Raw genomic sequence first — 21853 nt, 5'->3', positions numbered from 1 at the left:
TTAATCTGTCTCTAAATCTGTTTAAAGAGATTTTGCCATCTAATGAGCAATATAAATTATTAATATTTTCATGTTCTTGGGGACATTCACAGCCATAATTTTACCAACACAGCTGTTTGACCTGGTGACATCATGTTTTGCATATTTTTGCATTTTAATGAGTTAGTCATTTAAAAGGTTACAAAGAAACCATAACTCATAAGTAATTAAATTATTTAGCAGAAGAAGTATGAGAAGATCTTCTGACATAGGTCACTGTGGGAAGGGGAATTCATAGCTGTACTCACTTGCACCTGTTTGTTAGGAGGTAGATGCTTTTAGAAGCTTTTCCCTTAGATTATGAAATTATTTCACTTGTTAAAATATCTGAATGTCTGTGCAATGTGCATGTGCACACACACTTCGCACACCTTCTGAAGTGGTACCTTTTCCTTGTGATGGAGTAAGTTTAAATAATACTTGTAACACAGACCACAAACATAGCTTAGCATTTATGATTATTGATGCTTGAAAGTCTAGCGAGATTGGTTTTAGAAATATTTTATAATAATAATTTTTTCTTTTTCTTTTCATATTTCTCTTCCTCTTGAGTATAAAATGGCTTCATGTAGACGTTTTAGGAATTCGTACTTAACTGTGATTTGGAAGTTTCTTCTGAGTGGAAATACTTTAAAATGAAAGGTGATTCATAAGTATACCACTGTACCTAGCATAGTGCTTGGTAAATAGTAGCTGCTTATTAAATAACTGTAAGAAATCAATGTTTAATGAATGATTGACCCAGTGAATACTTGGAATCTTTTGTTATGTTCTCATGCTTGCAAGCAGACTCTGGAACCACAGGCAAAGCACTGATATATTCTTGGGGAAAAAAAAAATTGGATATGATCTTTTAATTGGGAGGATAAAAGAGGAAGGTGACATATTTTAAGATAAAATGATTTATGTAGCATAGTTCTTAAGCAAGTTTTAAGAGTAGCATTAAAACTTAATGTATATTGTTTGTATTGTATATGATTGAATCAGAGTGATATTTTGAAAGACCATGTGCCTACCATCTATAGCTACAATATTTACACAGTTTTATAATGGTAATAAGAAGTTAGGAGAACATTTAGAACTTTAAACCAAGAAGGCATAGCTAGCATGTGGACGCTATGTTTCACAAGGTAAACTTGTCCACCCAAGTCTACTTGGGGACCTGTAATAAAGGCTGTGTGTCCATAGGATACTCTGTATCCACTTAGGAATTTTGATCTGTCACTGACTAGGCAACAGTTGTAACTTGTTACATTTTAGTTTAGTGTATATGTTTGTGAGTATATGTTTGTGTCTTTTTATGAGAATGAGAAGCAAAACCCAAAATATTTTATAATGCTATAGTATTAAATGATATTCTGTCCTTTATAATGAATGTGTTTTTTATTATTCTATTGTACATATATGGAATGCTTTGATATATAAGATATGGATTGTTAGAAGAGATATTTGTGATATTTAAGCAGCATAGTGTTCTAAAGCCTAGGAAAGGTTAGAAACAGAGTAGGTGATAATGTAAGTGCAAAATGAATGTTTTAAAATAAATAGCACTCTGATGACCTGATGTCAGAACCGGAGACAAGGGTGTGTGTTTGTCAATATATCCTTCATGTTTTACAGACTCCTAAGGGAACAAGGGAAGATACAATTTCACCTTTTCTGTGCCAAAACATTTTAATTATATCTTCTTCCAACTACAGCGGTTCAGTAACCAAGGAGCTGACATTGATGCATGTGTTGATAAAGCTGCAAACATTCAAAATGAGATTAACAAAGATTTTGAGCAAAGGGTGACAGCTAATTTTGCACAGTATTCTGCATCTAATTCAGGCCAGCGTAATAATAGAATATTTTATACCCGTTTTGTTATTCAAAAGGACTTTTATGATGCATTTGTTGTTTGTGGATATCTTTGTATCACACTCAAAACTTATCCTGTGGCTTAAAACTGTTTGCATCTATGTTACAACACTGAAACAGTATTAAAGGAAAAACCCTTATAATAAGTTTTTTTTTGTAATTGCACTTTGTCCTTGGAACTCTGCCTTTATCTTAGTTTATCCTGGCACACTAGCTAGGGAAGGTATAGAGATGCAAACATATATTTTCTAATATTTATTAGTATGCACTAATACAATGGCCAAGAGAAGTTATATTCAACTTATTTAATTAATAAAACTGTAGTTTCTTTGTGTTCTTGAGCTCCTTTGAGCACACTTCAGTGTGTTTCTTTTCTCTTCTATTCTCTAGTTGAAGGCAGCTGACAGTCTTCTTTCACTTTTCTTTTTGTTTGTGAAATTTTCTTTCTTTTTTTTTTTTATCCACTCACTTCTCCATCTGCTTTCACTTTTGTTTGCTTGGGCCGTCTCTCATCCCAACTTGATAATGAGGAATGCAGTGTGACCCTGACCTCTATCAGCCCATGCATGACCTTCTGACTCTACCATATAACCTTTGACCTTCTCTTTGACAGCTTGATTAATTACCCTGTGTTATGATTTATGAGTAAGTGCTATGTAAAAATAATAGACAACAGGTGGTCCTCTGAAAACTTTTTGTGGCATGTTTTCTTTTACTGACTAACTTGATGAGCTATTTGAAGTTGGAAACTTATTGGGATAATCTATGTTGGTTCACATTATGATATTTTTATACCATGGAACACAACATTAGAATTTAGGAGGCTGCAAGTCAAAGCATGGTCATGACAAACATTTTACAAAATATTAGCATGGTGCTGTTACGTAAATGCAATTGGGAAGAAGCACAAAACGGAGTCAAGTGACATTTCAGGCATTTCAGTCCCAGGTCACGTCTTGAGAAAATTGCTGAAATAATGGAGGGGGCATTTTTCAAGCAGCGCTACAGCTCCAACAGCTATGTTTACTTTAACGCTTCACTAGTGACTTCTGATTGGCTGTCATGACCTCATCTCTGTTGCACCTAGGATGTTGCAACAGTGACACATACATACCTTCTTGTGAAAAAGATGAGAATAAACACAACATACATCTTTCAGAAAAGATGAATGGACATTGGTTTGTCCATTTTAACCATGGGTTGATACAGTTTATAGATAAAAACACTTTGGGTTTCATTTCCCTTGAAGATGAGCACCTATCTTCTTTCACACCAAGCAGATAGAATGCTGAACTTGAAAAATATGATTGATAAATCTGTGTAAAATGATCTCTTAAGGAGCCTTGCCTGAAGACCAAACCAGACAGTTCCGTAGGTCAAAGGATTCTACTCTAGCCCCTGACCTCTTTGGTTGCCTGTGGGTTTGCAGTATTGGCAGATTAATATGTAGAGCTGAGTACTTTTCGATGATTTTTTATTTAGCCAACCACAACAGACTTGGAAAAGTGTAGAACTTGTTCCTATTTTTCGTTTTCCTTATAATTGATAATTAATAGGCAAATTAACTTAGATAAATCTTCAGTTTTACCACGGTTTCATTGGGGTCAAAAGTACATTCCATTTCTGGCCAGGCATTTTAAGATTTTATCTATTTGTAGAATCTTCTCTGTAAGTGCATCTCTGTAGTGATTTAATTTCTTAAGCAAGATTTCCTCTTTGGTTCTTTGTGTTTGGCATCACCTGTCTATTCTAGACCTCTGACCTAAGCCATCATTTGTTGATTGAATGATAAATGAATTATTATTTATTAGTAAGTACATCTATAGACTTCAAAGTAAAGAAGGCCTGGAGACCTGTGTATTCTGTTTAAATCACAGCAAGCACTTGTGCTGAATAAAATGCTACAGCTAGCAATAAAACTTTGAGAGTTTCTGATTAAGATCCCATGGTTGATACCTTATAAACCACAGATTTGTTAATGAAACTATAGTTGCAACTCCAAAAGAGTAGAAAATAGGATGAGGTAAATTAAAGAGATAAAGCTTACTTTTACCAATGTCTGTCCTCTTGATCACCGTGATCTTCTGCTAGACTGTGCAATCAAACGTAAGAGTTAATTAACAACTTTATGTATGCTTTGTCTCTTGAAATGTTGAATATTGGAATTGATTTGGGTGAATCATTACAAAAGATGCCAGAAGTTTTGTTTATTTAGTTGTAGAATGTTAGGTAGTCAGTTTGATCACTTTATCTTGGTAAAGATAACAGAACTTTCCATGTACATTTGAAATAACCTAGCTTTTCATCTTAAGATAAATTTAACATGCTTAAGGAATAATTAAATTTAAAATACCTCAGTATACAATCTTTTGTGTTCTAAGCATTAATTCTGGGGATCTCCTTTGGGGTGGCAGTGCACAATTCTTTTATGATATTATACTTGATGCCTTATTTTATAGTTTTTTAAAACTTTATGGGTACATTTGCTAAGTTAAACTAGGATCTCTTACTTATTTCTGTGTGTCCTGATTGAGTTACTAGGAATAGAAAGAATTAATTTTTAAAATGGTATTTATTCTGATATAAATTGGTATCAGTCTATTTAAAACAGTTAAATTTAATGACTGGTATGTTGTCTGCTTTGTTTATTTTGACTGTTTAATTTGACTCCTTAGGTTATATATATTAATGTTGATATGGCAAAAATCTTTGTAGCTTTATTATACAATAGGATTTTTTGGGCAATATATGTGACAGGGAAAAAGGTAAAAAGATAAAGTTTTACTACATATCTTTGCATGGGATAGTTAACTTTATTTTGTTGCTCCAGCTTTCTCCTGCCCATAAAATGGTTATGAATGGTCTCTGTCAATATTGCATTAATTGTCAGGCAAATTTTAATTGGAAAATGTAAGTTTTTTGCAGAATGGTAATTGATTGCAGCAAAGACATTTATTAAAATTAGCTCTCATTTCCACAGAAAACATTCCTAAATATTTCTTGATTGTTATTCCATTAATTGGCAGTATGAAATATCTAAATGATAAAGTAGTTTCTGAATAAATCAAATGTTTAAAGAAAAACATTCATTGCTGAAATCAATATGATACAAATTCTTTAATTGATTTATATAGTTGTGATTTAAAAATAGAATCATTTTTCATCTGTTGATGCCTTGGTGAAAAATTGACATTGTGTCTTCATAAAATTGGACAAATGAGTCATGTAATTTTCAGTTACATAATCAATAACTTAGATAAATACTACTACTTTGATGATTTATGTTTCTGGTTTTTATACTTTAGATGGGACATGTCAAATTTCAGAGTTCATTTAAAATTAGGAGGTATAGTAATTTCTCAATCTATGATTTCCAAAAATCGAAGTGAAAACTTCTGTTCAAATAAAGCTGGCATTATTAAAATATTATTTCTAATGATTAAAGGATAAACTAGGGTAATAGTTTTCTCATTTTGGTGACTGTAAATTTCGTCTAAAGAATTTGCCTTTATTTGGAGTTTATTCATTGTGCAAAGATGATGTTCATTTTCTATCCATTTGTTAAAGTCCTACTTTGTTACCCTGAGTTTGTAATTTTTCATGTTATCATTAAAGTGTAATATATCACTATTTTCAACTCTTAAGATTTCCAAGATTCTATTTGGGTCTTGCTAACCCTAACACGTGTAAGGGTGAGAGTCTGTGTGTGTGTGTTTAAAGTTCAATTCACTCAGAGAAGGCAGGGAAGGAGCATGACAGGAGACCACTTACTCATGGTACAGAATCTAGTAAGGAGGCAATTTTCTTTTTGGCCTATGGTGACCTTTTTTGACTGTGCCTTACACCAGAGACAGTGTATTGAATGCCTCTATTTCACCCTGTTTAGCAGAGTGCAACAGTGTTCTTTAACTTACTTTTGGTGGGAGGAGAAGTTATAGCTGAAATTTGAGAAGGGCGTGAAAAGTTGTAAGAGGCACAAGGAAGAGGGGTAGGAACTTCCTTCAAATGTGATTTTAATAACTAGTCAAGTGTGTCCAACTGTAGAAAATCACCAAGTGACAATATGTCTACCTGACAGTGATCACAATGAATTACAAGACTGTTGAATAGCTATACAGATTAGAATAAAGCAGAACCAAATAAAATATCTTTTGTTGGTAAAACTTTGACTTACCAGCTAAGAAACTTAAAAAAAAAAAAAGGCTAAGAAACCTTGTCTTGTGCTTTGTTGAAGAACATTTAAATTTAAAAATGCATCAGGTATTTTATAAGGCCTTCACGAATGAGATATTTATCTAAAAATTTATTTAAATACATATTGAGGAATATGTGTTATATTATTAATCAGTTTGGTATATATTATAGTTTTCATATATGTAAGACAACTATATCTTAATTACCTTATCACTAAAATAAAAACTTCCGCAATCTTGACAATCTCCAAACCATGTTGTGGTTTTTAGACAATAATATCAGCTGATTGGGGTGGGGAATGAAACAATTCCAATGAAGTTTCTAAGTAGTTTGTGAAATCGATTTTTTTAAAAAGCCAACTATGTGTAGCAATTTCGTGTATTTAAAAATAAGGATAATTGAGTCTGCGCTAATATTGGCTGAGTTTACCGCTCTCAGTTTTTTAAAATTATCTTATGTTTGGTTTGGCAAAAAACGATTAAAATTTAAACTTGACATAGATTCTGCAGTTATTGTTTTGGGAAAAGTATACACTTTTGTTTTTTGTAAGGATGGGAATTTTTATACTTTATCTTTGATAGCTCTTATTTTTTAAACATAACATGTTTTAAGTATGACCTTACAAGATTTTAATAGATGAAATTAGGATATCTACAGTATAGAATTGAATAGAAAAGACAAGATATAAATAGCTTCAAAAATTTATGTTACTTGTTAGTGGTAATTGTTTATCCTTCTCTGATTTTTCATGGTTAGATTATTCCATCAGTTATAATATAAATGCCAAAAGTTTCCTTAATTATAACCAGAGAAAGGTTTGCCTTGCTAGAATTGTCAGACAGGAAAACACATTTAAAAACTTTTTAAAAGATTTACTAGCTCAATAAACTGTATTTTAAACTTTGAAACTTGTTTCCTGGTACTAGTTGTTAATAAAGAGAGTTTTTATGGTAACTGAAAAGTAAAAGAAATTTCAAGATGAAAAAGCTGTTTCCATACATTATAGTAAGACATTAGTTTATTCTGTTTTGTGATTTGTGTGCCTTCCTGAAAGAAGAGAGATGAAAAAAACCCAATATGTATTTGTAGACATTCTGTGTTCCTGATAATAGAGATATGTAAATCTGTAGACAGTTTACTCCTTACTGATTGCTTATTCTTTTTTAACTTCAAGCAAATAAAAAATACCCATTAAAGTGCAATTGTAAAGAAACAAAAATCCAGGAAAATATGGTTGGAATTGTAAACTTCAATTTCAAAGAGGTTATTTTCTCAATATATATTATAAATATTAATGTGTTTTGAAAGTATACTTGTTATTTGATAATTTATTTCAGTCACTGTAGGAGTTCTGGGAAATCTGAAGTACTTTTTACAAATTTAAACTTTATATTGTTAACATGTTACAGTTATATCTTTTTGATCTTATAGATGATCTATGCTTATTTACACACATAATACAGGCAAATAATTTGAAATCACTTTTCTGTTGGAGAAAGTAAAACTATAATCTGTTATAAAGGAATTTTTAGTGAATATGTAACTATGTTATATCACTTAGTATGAGATTTTAAGAACTTTTTTATGAATTGAAATGATTTTTAAGATTAAATTATGCTGCCTTTTTTGTTTTCAAAACAGGAAGGATATGGAGTAATAGTACTGAATCCCAATGAAAACTATATTGAAGTTGAAAAGCCGAAGATACCTGTCCAGTCATCTTCTGATAGTTCAGATGAGCCAGCAGAAAAACGCGAAAGAAAAGATAAAGTCTCTAAAGAAACAAAGAAGCGACGTGATTTCTATGAGAAGTATCGTAACCCCCAAAGAGAAAAAGAAATGATGCAGTTATATATCAGAGTAAGTAGTGAGCAAGATCATTATCCTACATCATTTCCTTGTCTTTTTTTCTTTTTTCAAACCACCACAACAGCTAATATTTACTAAAAATATTCTATGTGTTCAGACCTATTCTAAGCAGTGTTGCATCCTTTATGAAAGAAGCCTTTAAATTTTATTTTCTATAAGTTATTTCATTTTTTTAAAAGAAAGTATCAGTTTTTTTAAATTTTTAAAGATTTATTTCCCAAAGGTATTGACTGAAACATTTTCTGTTTTCTATTCAAAATAACAAAACACATCATTCTTAGTTCAGTGTGATATTTTATTTAAGTTGCAAAAAGCAATTAATAATGCACTGTACAAATATCAGTCTTCGTCTTGGGTGGTAATAGTTTTAATGCATTGTTTTCCTACGAGCCACCGTCCATCCACTATTTCTCAGTTTAACTTCTGAAGGCTGATGGAGGGAGGAAGAGTAATTAATATCTTAATAAATATTTAAGCTGGAATAATTTAGGGATAGTGTAATGAGGGAACTCGGCCCTCTGCTCTTTTCTTACCCAGTGAACCTTTGCACTTTGTAATGCTAGCAGCATGGGATCGTTATAGCTGTGCTGCCCAAGGAGTTCTAATTCTGTGGGGGGCACAAACAATTTTATTTGCCCTTTGACACATTCTGCTTGAAATATACACTGAGCATGATATGTTTGTTTGTTTGTTTATTTATTTATTTATTTGTGTGTGTGTGTGTTTGTGACAGATTCATGCAGTTTTCAAAGCCCTTAGTATGAGTGCTTAGAATATAATTGAATAATAATGTATGTCAAAAATGCTGTTGGATACGTAAAATAGTAAATTGATATGTTCTTCAAAATTGAGCAATTTAGAACATTTAAATGCAGACAATTAAAATTCTATAAATTATACTGTGAGATAGTAGTAAAGTTTCAAATTATTCAACTTGAGCTATTTTTCCGTTTACTTTAAAAGCTCATTAATAGTGTATTTCATACCACATTCAAGGTGAAATACGTAGCATTCTAAGTTACTTTTAAAATTTTACTTCTAGTTCCATGGCATTATCGCTTTAGTTTGGGGAATTGTACTCCAAACATTCTAGACATTTGATTATAGGTCAGTCAGATGAGTAAGTTAGGAGAGTCATGCAGCATATAAATTCTCAAAAGCCAAAAATATGTATCCAGACCAAGAATACCTGAAGCACATCTATCATACAGTGAGTCAAGCAAAAGTTAGGCAGCTTATAGAAATTTCTGAAAAGCATCTCACTCTTTAATATATTGTTTGAAAAACAAAACCATTGATTAGATTTGGAATTCATAAGTATCGTGCTCATTCTATGTAGTTATATTGTATTACCGCCTTTCTTCCACATGACTGCATCAGGGTCCTGATGTCACCTCTTCTCGATCAATTGTCCTGACTTTCCTGATTAATATGATCCAGTTGATCAACTACCGTCTTAAGAGAGAATTTTTAAAAAATTACCCCTGGTATCTGGAGTCTAAAAATGAATTGTATACGTTTTTAAAATATACAAATCATTAGTAATATTCAGTTTCCTGTATAAAATGAGAGCAAACGTGATTTTGTGTATTAAGTTTTTACTACTTAAATAGTTGCTTTTATTTGCCCATGATAAGTGCAGATGAAAGCACCTGTTCCTGACATTTGTCGTCGTGCGTTTTATTTCTTTTCTGATTTCTCTTTATCATGTCACTGTCACTTTGGGTTTGTTCTTTTGTTCTCTTGTGTGTGTGCATTTTCTCTATTCTTTTTTTACATTTCTTTTGTTCATTCCTATATCTACTTTTTTATTATACCGAGGGAAAAAAATTTTATGTTTTTTCGTTAAGATCTTTATCTTTCCTTTGTCTTTTTTCTTTAATTCTTTAATCTCTTTTATGCTCCTGCTATTTTTACTTCTTCTTATGTCTTTTTGCCTCTTTCTTGTCTTGTCCCACTTTACTCATCAGTCTAGGTTTTCGTTGAAAGCACTAAAAGATGAAAATTGGCTCATGTAAACAACATGACTTTATACCTGATAGTTATGAAATGTTATTTTTCTTAGTAAACATCCTTTCTCTTAAAATCTTACAGGATTGGGCAAAACACCAGAGCTAACCTGACACTCTTCAAACATACTTCTAGATAGTAAGGCATGAACCTATAGTGGTAAAGCAAATAGTGGTTCATTTTGTGTTAGGTTGCTTAATTCGTAGATAAGTTTGATCCACTCTAGAAGTATCTTCTTTCCTTTCCTTTACATATCTCCAAATAACAAGTATGTGTAATTTTCAGACACAGAGCATGTATGTGATAGGGGTGAATTAAGTTTTATTTATATGCTTCTTAGCCATTTACATGTTGAAATAATTTATTTTTTGTAACAATCCCATAAGCTAGGTAAATCAAATAAGTTCACTGTTACTTTAAAGTTAAACAAACTGATGGTTAGATGGTACATTTTTGTCTTGGATCATATAACTAGTAAATGATGGAACTAAGTGTTAAATAAAACCTGGGCTTCTAGTTACTGTAGATTCTTGCTGTCTGTCTTTTTTACCACATTGTCTAACTGGTTGAGAATAAAATATGTATTTGAAATATGAAAAGTAAGCCACCTATTATAAAAGCATGATACGATATAGTAAACTATATTTGATGATTATATATGATATAGTAAATTATATTTGATGATTATATAGATTTTTGACCAGTTATTTTATATACTATTAAATGTCTATAAACAATCTACATTAGTATATTTATATTATTAAATAAATAGTGATGTTGAAATATATTTCAACTACTGTCTTTTAATATGATCAATAATATTGATCCCATTTGGAGATGAGGAGACTGAGAGCCAGTACTTAGTAAATTTCCCAAGGTCACATAGCTCTTAATTTACGGTCCATGGGGCAAGAACTCAATCTATTTTCTTCATTGCTATAATCCAGAACCTAGAACAGAGCCAGAATAATAAATATTTGTAGAACAGATCCAGAATAATAAATTTTTATCTGATAAGATGGTAAGGCCAGGATTAAAATCCCAAACTACTACTGCTTTTACTAATGCGTCCTGCATTATTAAAGTATACTACTTGATTTTCTGTGAGGAAACGTTCAAACAAACGAAAGTGAAGAAAAATTACATTGTTAGTCCCCTACCCAGTCCGGTAATTGAGAAGACATTCCAAAAACCAATGATGAAAAATCAGTTTGTCATTATTTATTTGATATCTTGATTGATCTATACATTTTCATCTCAATATTTAAAAGTAAGTTATGGACTTTTCTTTTTTTAACTATATCATCATGGTGCTGAAATGATGGATAAAAATGGAAGGTTTTTTTTGCCAACCTTTTGCTATTTTTGTTTTATACACTTGTTCATAGGAGTACAACCAGGCTCTGTGTTTGCTCTACTCTGTATACAGTTTGTGCTTTATGGGATCTGTGACTTTGCTTTCTGTTCTTTCCCTTAGTCTTAATTCTATCCATGTTGTAGTGCCCCACTGACATCAGTGACCTTTCCTTACTAAGACTGTTGGGAGTTCTTCTGATTAGTTAACTTATATAGAATTTATCATGTTCTGTCTTGAGCTATCTCTTGTGTTTTGTCTCATATTATTAACAATTTATCTTTCATGCCTTTCCGCTATAACCCTGCACTCCTTTAAGCATGCTTTATATACTTTGAAATTGCATATCAATCCTTTTGAATATGCAAATAGGAGTCAGTTGTTATAATAGTACAGTGCATACTCTCATAAAGTCAGGAACCCATGCTAAATCTAGGCACTACAATCCAGTCTCCTGGAAGGAGACCAAAGCAGAAAGATTAGGCCTTAGTCTAGATATACGTGGATAATGTGACCTGCAGCATAGGAACGAGGGGTATTCTGATATCAAACTGGAGCCTAAGAGGACAAGTATTTAGACTAAGGAAGAAGATGCTTAAAAGGACTTTAGAGTATGTAGGTGGAGTATAGGCAAAAGTGATTTGATGCTGATCTATGTAATACTGGGTAGGAATTGCTTGAATATCTCTACCTTAGAAAACTTAGTTGTGGGCTGTAGTGACAGGAAGTAAAATAGAGGGATTAGACCCAGAACATTACAAAAAATAATAATACTAGAAATGGAGGGGGGAAGAAGATCACATGGCTACAGAAGGAAAAATCCAAATGTGGAGGAGACATTTAGAAAATAGGAATCTTGACAGAGCCTGACTTTACACATTAAAGATACTCAAATATTTATGGATTGATTGCTTGTTGACATCCATCAAAAAACTTATTCCTCAACAGCAAGATATTTGGTGTCTAGTTGTCTGACTGATTTTTTTTTCAGCATATATGTGAATTTTTGCCATTGTTTAGAAACAGCCAGCTCTGATAAACTGAAACTTTCTTTTCAGAAAATATGTTTTTGATGTTCTGAGTTGGGCTATATCCAAAATATTGGTGAAGGCGAATTCATATCCTTTCTTCTCTTCGGTACCTCTTTTCTGTGTAAATGGCACTAGAGTCACTTCTGTGTAGAGATTTAGCAACCACATTCAACTCATTATTACAATCATTGATGGTTTAACCTCTGAAACCATTTTATTTTCCTGGAATACTCAAGTATTTGATTTTTCTTCCTCTGGCATGTAGTAAATAGCCAAAATCTCCTTTGAACTTTTTGCAAATATCTAGTATACACCAGCAGAAATAAAGTAGAATCCAGGCCTAAAACTTTAAGATTAGCAAAATATAGTTTTATTTTACTTACTAAATGAATATAAATAGATATGACTGACTGTTGGGTTATGTGGCACATTTCTGCCACATTAGGAACAGATCTTGAGAGATCAGAGTACTTAGTCTTTCACGTGGCAACTTTCCTTAACTACGAAATAATGTACTTTCTGGCATATATTATGGCTTATTAAGGGGATTGATTTGGTCTAGGCAATAAACATCATGTCAGACATGCCTGGCAGGAAAACCTGCTTAATATGTTTTGTAATAAGATGGAATTTTTTGTTCTCGAAAACATCTGCCAACTGAATTCAAGAGTGAAGACAGAAAATGTCATCAATTTAGTGGTAATCCTATAAATTTAGTTTCTTTTTGAGCAACACATTTCAAGACACAAAATTCCCAGTGTTAATCACCACTGGTTATAGTATTTTGTAAAACGATGAAACAAAAACATTTTATTTTTATATAATGTGTTAATTAATTCATATTGAATTTTAATATTTCAACTGATAAAATTTTAACAAGCATCTTGCCAACAGATCATTTTTTAAAGCATCTGTTTTTTAATGTGTTGGGTTGAGAACTGAGTCAAATGGCTAAATATGTACATATATTCTTTTTAAAAACATATTTCAACCCCCATAATTATAGATACACTATTTTTTCCCCTTAGACCGCCAGGGGCTGCTGCTGTTCATCCTGAATATTGCTTTCCTCAGAAACTGAATACACCAATCAACCTACCTTTGTCTTTCTTCCTTTTTTCCCCTTTAGCCCAAAACCTTTAAAAATATAACTAGAAAGAAAAGTGCATAGACTTAGCTAGTAACTAAATTATCACTATAAGAATGTATTTTTTAAACATTTTCTGTATTCTAGGACATCTACATTTTCCAGGTAAACTTAAGACCTGTAGTCATTGAGTGCAGACTGTGATAATAACTTTTATTTCCTGTTTTTAATGTCTGAATAACATTCAGAATCATCCTCTTTGCAGAAAGAGAGTGTGGAGATGAGATTAAAAGTGCAGAGTCTTATAGACCTGAGCTTGAATCTCAGCTCTTCCGCTTAATATAGTCACTTCAAATAAGTTAACTTCCTTATGCCTCAGTTTCTTGTCTGAAAAATGGAATGATAATATATGTAAAGTCAACATAGTATCTGGCACATAGTCTGGGGACTTCTGGGCCAATAAATAACATCCTGTCTTCTCTCAAGTTGAGAATTGATAGAGATACAATCTAATTTCAAGATCCCCTGGGAACTTTTGGTACCTGGTACCAAAAATAATACCTCTGTGTTACCCTCCTGGGTTTGAAACCTAGTGAGCACTACAACATAGGAATCAGATAAAGGGAGATCAAAACATCAGTTTTGCTAATTGATGTAGTTCAACTAGAAAACTCAGCTTAGACCTGTGGCTAAATTTAGACTTCCTAGTATATTAACCCCTGCAGTGAATTTTTACCTTTCCTCCAAACAGCCAGTGTGCCATAACATGGTAGAAGGCAAGCAGGAATGAATCATTCCTGAGGTAGACCATTACTATTACTATTTGAGTGTTTTAAGAACTCAGTACAGCAGTATTAAAATATAATGATTCTGTGTTCACTGAAGCATACCTTAGTTTCTTCATTCTAAGGTTTTCATTTAAAAGAAAAGCTGTGATCAAATCTAATTACAGAGAAAATTTCCATAAAGTTGTTTAATTGTAAAGCTTTGAAGGGGCCATAATTCTCTTTCAGATCATCAGATATTAATCTTTGGATTTTCATGCTTCATCTTACCAAAACCTAGTAAACACAGTAGATTTTAAATAAATATTTGATGAATGCATATTTGAATAAATGCTTGCTTACATGAACCTACAAAGCAAAAGAGACAGACCCTTCACAATATAAACCTATGCTTTGATGTTGACTAGCATGAGGTTGAAAGAACTGTGAGACTATGTATATTATGTCTAAATAACACTAATAACACTACATTGTTCTATGAATTCAGAAGAATGGCCATTTTAAAGTATACCAGGCATTCTTTGCATGCATTTAAAAAACAAGTCAAAACGAAGAATTAGAAATAAGTAAAATAATTAGATACTTAGATTTGAAACAGAAATTATAGTAAAGACCAAAGCTTTGCATTTAAGGATTTTGACTGGCCACTGGTAAATTTTAATGGGGGGATTCTGCCATAAATATAATGTAGTGGAAAGAATAAGAACTTTAGAATCAAAATTCTGTCACTTACAAGCTGATTTTAGACAAGTCATCTCTCCTCTTTAAATTTCCATTTCTTCTTCTGTAAAATAGGGATAATCATAGCTATTAGGCTGTTGAATGGAATGAATGAGATAAATTGATGTATATGAAAACAACCAATGAGATACCTACTATCTAGTATATCCCCCTTTCTCTCTCTTCCCTCCTTACCCCTTTTCCCTTAGGAAATATGGAGAGAATTATGCTGGAGACTCCCCATGGACAGAGGAGCCTGGTGGGCTACAGTCCATGGGGTTGCAGAGAGTCAGACACGACTGACTGACTAAGCACAGGACATATGGCCAGATGACGTCTTTACCAATTAGTTTACATTCAGTGCCTCTCAAACCTTTTGGTCTCAGGACCCCTTTACAAATGCTTAAACATTATTAAGGGTTTTTGTTTGTATGGATTGTATCTACTGATATTTTCCATAAAAAGAATTAATACTGAGAAATTTTTAAGTATTTATTTTAAAATAGCAATAATAAACCCATTATGTAATGACATAAATTAACATATTTTTTGAGAAATAAGTATATTTTCCAAAGCATCACAAAGTGAGATGTATGACGTTTTGAAAGTCTTTAATGTTTGACTTAGCAGTTCATGGGGTCTCAAAAGATGGACATGACTTGGTGACTGAACAGAAACAACATGAAAAAAATTTAGCTTCACACAGATATACATTTGTATAAGGAAGAAGTGTTTTTAAAGGTTTTTTCAGACAATCATGTATATTCTTCTTTGATGCTATACCAACATTCAGTAAGAGGTAGTTTCTTAAAGGTTAGTTGCTGTGTGAATCTAAAACACCAGTGAGCATTTCATACTCTTGTATGGAAATCCACTGGTCTTTGTTATACTTTGAATATATCTTTTACCCAAAGATGACCATATAACATCACATAGTGGTCATTTCCAAAGTATTATTTCACTGAGTTATGCGCACCTTCCAAATGTTGACATCTATTTTTGTTGTTGTTGTTTAGTCACTCGGTTCTGTTTGACTCTTTGCGACCCCCTGGACTGCAGCACGCCAGGTTTTCCTGTCCATCACCAACTCCTGGAGCTTGCTTAAACTCACGTCCGTTGAGTCAGTGATGCTATCTAACCATCTCATCCTCTGTCGTCCCTTTATCCTCCTTCATTCAATCTTCCCAGAATCAGTGTCTTTTCTAATGAGTCAGCTCTTTGCATCACATAGCCAAAGTATGGGTCTTCAGCTTCAACATCAGTCCTTCCACTGATATTCAGGGTTGATCTCCTTGCAGTCCCAAGGGACTCTCAAGAGTCTTCTCCAACATCACAGTTCAAAAGCATCAATTCTTCAGTGCTTAGCTTTCTTTATAGTCCAACTCTCACATCCATACATGACTGCTGAAGAATCCATAACTGACTAGACAGACCTTTGTCAGCAAATTAATGTCTATGTTTTTTAATGTGCTATCTCAGTTTGTCATATCTTCTTCCAAGGAGCAAGCATCTTTTAATTTCATGGCTGCAGTCACCATCTGCAGTGATTTTGAGGCCCAAGAAAATAAAGTCTGTCATTGTTTCCCCATTTATTTGCCATGAACTGATGGGACCGGATGCCATGATCTTAGTTTTTTGATTGTTGAATTTTAAGCCTACTTTTTCTCTTTCCCCTCCATCAAGAGGCTCTTTAGTTCCTTTTCGCTTTCTGGTGTAAGGGTGGTATCATCTGCATATCTGAGGTTATTGATATTTCTGCTGGCAATCTTGACATATTTTATTGCTGCTGCTGCTGCTAAGTCGCTTCAGTCGTGTCTGACTCTGTGCCACCCCATAGACGGCAGCCCACAAGGCTCCTCTGTCCCTGGGATTCTCCAGACAAGAATACTGGAGTGGGTTGCCATTTCCTTCTCCAATGCATGAAAGTGAAAAGTGAAAGTGAAGTCGCTCAGTCGTGTCTGACTCTTAGCGACCCCATGGACTGCAGCCTACCAGGCTCCTCCGTCCATGGGATTTTCCAGGCAAGAGTACTGGAGTGGGGTGCCCTTGCCTTTATTATGTAGTATTAAATATTCTTCTTTATTACTATTCTTACCAATCTCACCCACAAAGCTTTTAAGAACTGAAAAACAAAAACTATCAAGCTTATCATGCAATATACAAGTTTCTAAAAATTTTAATTTTATCCAGAAATCTCAATTTTTGTCATTAGTGACAAATCATAACTTTCCTTAAACTATAAGGCTTTATTCATTTTCATTTGAAAATGACTTCCAAATATTGAATCATAGTTTGTTTCTCAGTCTTACAAGTAAAAATGGTATTCCATTAAGTGGCTACTTTAGCTCACAACTCAATCAATTACACAACTAGGTTTCCTCCAGACAACCATAACATAGTTTGGTTTACGGGTACTTAATGCATTCCTTCTATTCATCACTCAGAATATTAAATATATATACTCAGGGATTGAGATTTAATAAAAAATAGTTTCTCTGCTTCATCAGCATCTTTAAGCAAACTTACCTTTTTTCCCTCTTACTATATGGCAGTGAATAATACAATGAGTACTATAGTTTAGCAGGACTACTGTGATCTGTGCTAAGTCACAGTTTTATTGTCCATTGCTTTTCAACTGATAATGCAAATGCCAACACAATGAAAAAGATAAATAATGTCTTCGTGTTATTATGCAGGTAGCCTGAAAGGGTCTCTGGAAACCCCAGAGGTTTGCAGACCGCATTACTGGACTCACGCTACATCTCCTTTCTGGAGCTGAGCATAGAATCCACGATAGCATTTGATAGTAACTGGATTCAGTAACTGGGCTCATCATGCTTCTCTTGGACTTTGGTCGTAGTCGCAGCTTCCACCCCTTTCTTGGGAAAGAGGGTCAACATAAGACCCTCTGTCCCCAACTCCTTTCCCTCTTATGCATCCATTTGTATGTTGTTGGTGTTCAATCACTAAGTTGTGTCCAACTCTTTGCAACCCCGTGAACTGCAGCATACTGGGCATCCCTTTCCTTCACTATCTGCTGGAGTTTGCTCAAACTTATATCCATTGAGTCAGTGATGCTATCTAACCATCTCATCCTCCACTACCCACTTCTCCTTTTACAGTTAAAAATAGTTGTTGTCTGTCTGTTCCTATAATCCTCACAATGGTCTTATATATTATCCTGACTTTGCAGATCTTAAATGAGACTCAGAGACATAAATAGACTGACTCATAGTTACATACCTAATAAGAGTAACTAAACCAAGGATTGAGCACCAAGATTAACGATACTTCATTCACTCCTGGTGTTCTTTCTTTCACTTTCACACAGGAGCAGGAGAGTGAAAAGATTCCCTCAGAATTCTTGTGCAGAATGCATATGTAATTATGCCATCAGAGAAAGGCCATTATTTGTGCATATATAGCTCAGTCGATCGAAGATTGCTTAGGTCATCTTTTTTCACTGATTTTAAAACTTTTTATCACATATTAACATCTCTGAATTTGGTCTGCATCTTAAAAATTAATGTCATATCATGGATTATTTGGGCTTCCTGGTGGCTCAGATGGTTGAGAATCCTGCAGTATAGGGGACCTATGCTCAATCCCTGGGTCAGGAAGATGCCCTGGAGAAGAGAATAGCTATCCACTCCAATGTTATCCCGGGAGAATTCCATGGACAGAGGAGCCTGGCGGGCTGCTGGCCACGTGTCATGAAGAGTCAGACACAGCTTGGTGACTAACACTTTCTTTTCACTTTTCACATGAATTATTTGTTGACATGAAACAATGGTACCTTTTAGTGTTGATGGTATCATAGATGGATGAAATACGGAATGAAACAAGGCTGCCTCATGGCACAACCCTGAGGGGATGTAATTTTTACTGTGCACTCCCTAGAGTTGTACAGTGTATAGACTGTGTGGAATTACGGTGTTGCCCTAGTAGAGGTGATGTGGAGGTTTGTTCTTTTTCTTACATTTTATCCCCATTTGATCCCACAAATTGTATAAAGACCACCTGCCTACTGTTTGGCAAGTAGTGACCCCTCAACAAATGTCTATTTGTTACCTACATGTCTTTGTAGTCAGTTATGTTCATTTATATGCCAAAGCAGTTTGAGAGGTTTGAATTCGCTCCAGTGCTAGATGTTATTTGAGAAAAATTTCCCTAGATGGTAAGTTCAGTTCAGTTCAGTTGCTGAGTCGTGTCCGACTCTTTGCGACCCCATGAATCGCAGCATGCCAGGCCTCCCTGTTCATCACCATCTCCTGGAGTTCACTCAGACTCACATCCATCGAGTCCGTGATGCCATGCAGCCATCTCATCCTTGGTCGTCCCCTTCTCCTCCTGACCCCAATCCCTCCCAGCATCCGAGTTTTTTCCAATGAGTCAACTCTTCTCATGAGGTGGCCAAAGTACTGGAGTTTCAGCTTTGGCATCATTCCTTCCAAAGAAATCCCAGGATTGATCTCCTTCAGAATGGACTGGTTGGATCTCCTTGCAGTCCAAGGGACTCTCAAGAGTCTTCTCCAACACCACAGTTCAAAAGCATCAATTCTTCCGCCCTCAGCTTTCTTTATAATCCAACTCTCACATCCATACATGACCACTGGAAAAACCATAGCCTTGACTAGGCGGACCTTAGTCGGCAAAGTAATGTCTCTGCTTTTGAATATGCTATCTAGGTTGGTCATAAATTTTCTTCCAAGGAGTAAGCGTCTTTTAATTTCATGGCTGCAGTCACCATCTGCAGTGATTCTGAAGCCCCAAAAAATAAAGTCTGACACCATTTCCACTGTTTCCCCATCTATTTGCCATGAAGTGATGGGACCGGATGCCATGATCTTCATTTTCTGAATGTTGAGCTTTAGGCCAACTTTTTCACTCTCCTCTTTCACTTCCATCAAGAGGCTTTTTAGCTCCTCTTCACTTTCTGCCATAAAGGTGGTGTCATCTGCATATCTGAGGTTATTGATATTTCTCCCGGCAATCTTGATTCCAGCTGTGTTTCTTCCAGTCCAGTGTTTCTCATGATGTACTCTGCATAGAAGTTAAATAAGCAGGGTGACAATATACAGCCTTGACGTACTCCTTTTCCTATTTGGAACCAGTCTGTTGTTCCATGTAATGACTCAATGACTGGATTAATAGAAATATTAGCCCCTAAGTATACTAATTGTTTGCATAATGCCTTTTACTTTTAAAATTTCTTTTGGCATTTTCAAGATAACTGAAATAACTAACAGTATGATGACAGTACAGTGTCAATTGCAGGTTACCTTCTGTTAGCACATCCTCATTGATTTTGCTTTATGTTCCAAGTTGTAGATGCTAATGATAAAATATGGGAGGAGAATAAAACATTTACTTGCTACTCAAGCACCTGAAATTAGCCCGGATGATATATCAAGATATTAAATGTGTCTTGAAACTGAAAAAAATGTATCTTGTTGAGTGGCTTGGAATGAATCTCTTCACATTTTTATTTGGTTGAATACAATTTTTAAAATATCATGCTTGGTCTGACCCTTTGTGAGATATAGAGATGGAAAAGCCAAAATCCCCATTCCCTAGGGACTCACTCACAATCTAGTGGGGATGCTGAAGTAGTTATAGGCAGCTCAGATAGTAGGCAAATGGTGGTAAATATTTTGAAGCATTCATATGTTGCATTAGAGGGGTGTAAGAAAGGGAAAATATATTTTTCAATGGGGAATCCAAGGGATCTTTTACAGCTATTAATACATCCTTGGTAATAAAAATCAGATCTTAGAGATTCAGTTACAGACTATGTCAATTTTAAAGTTGGAGAACCATTTTATACATTTTGTTTATTAAATACAATATTATTATAATGAGAATCTCAATTTTTATGCAGGTTATTTATAGAAATTCTTTGAAATATATGTTATGTAACATTTTTATTTGGTTGAGTATTTTAAACCACTTCAAAATGTTGGCACTTTAAAGGAATTAATTAGGTAGATGTTTCTGACCCATTCTCATAACTGTAATATTTGAATTTTCATTGAGTGCACTGGTATTTATTCTTGATGCTAAAATGGTTTTGCCACTGCTTTTAGCTCAAATGAAGCTAATTAAACATATAAGGAGAATATCAAAACTGCCAGAAGCATTTAATGTCCCTTAACTAATCTTTTTTTCTCTTGCCTTCCCTCCCTCCACCAAATGGTCTGTAGTATATTTACTTTATATCCGTCGTATATTCATTCATTATTTCAGAGAAATAATGCAGTTCGATAATAAAGCACCTAACCTTTGAATAAAGATTTGTAGATCAGAAAACACATTTGTATTTTGTTCCTTAGGAAATACAATATGAAATTGATGATAAGTAGTTTTCATTTTTTAAAAATTTCTACTTAGGTTTCACATTTTTAAAATTGCCAATGAAACTATTGACATTTGTTAGTTCCTTCTTACATGGGTTTATATAGTTATTTGGGGGAAAAGATCTAAATAAGCAGCTTTCTTCAAAATGGATTAACATGATGACCAAATTAATCTTCATGGGAGTTCTTGAAAGTCCTTCTGTACTGCAAATTATTGTTAACTAATGGAGCATCTTACATTATGTCATTTAAGTAGAAAAAAATGCAGAGATTCCATTTTAAAATTCTAAAATAACTGTGCTCATCTCCATGTACATGCCTTCCTTCATTACACTTTGCCCCACCCTTGACCTTGACTTCAGTTTTTGCTAGAGAAAGTTTGATGTAAGTCATACCCTATGTGAGAATATTTTAAAATTTCACTAGGATAAAGATTCTGATTTAGTCATCTTTTTTACCCTGTCCCGTGTGCTAAGTCACTTCACTCGTGTCCGACTCTTTGTGACCCTAAGGACTGTAGCTCGCCAGGCTCCTCTGTGCATGGGATT

At 34.0% G+C, this 21853-nt stretch overlaps 1 protein-coding gene across 20 annotated transcripts in view; it reads left to right on the top strand.

Moving 5' to 3' along the window:
- The window catches only part of ARB2A (ARB2 cotranscriptional regulator A), a 409235-nt gene that overhangs the window by 175252 nt on the left and 212130 nt on the right, over window positions 1–21853 (top strand). For all 20 annotated transcript variants that reach the window (XM_069590133.1, XM_069590122.1, XM_069590141.1 and 17 more), the window contains one exon: window positions 7735–7953. In XM_069590133.1, the coding sequence (XP_069446234.1) occupies window positions 7735–7953 (219 nt within the window). The remainder of the gene's footprint in view (window positions 1–7734; window positions 7954–21853) is intronic.

Source organism: Ovis canadensis, chromosome 5 (genome assembly GCF_042477335.2).
Source record: "Ovis canadensis isolate MfBH-ARS-UI-01 breed Bighorn chromosome 5, ARS-UI_OviCan_v2, whole genome shotgun sequence".
Classification (NCBI taxonomy): domain Eukaryota; kingdom Metazoa; phylum Chordata; class Mammalia; order Artiodactyla; family Bovidae; genus Ovis; species Ovis canadensis.
This window is presented reverse-complemented; position numbering and strand designations above follow the sequence as displayed.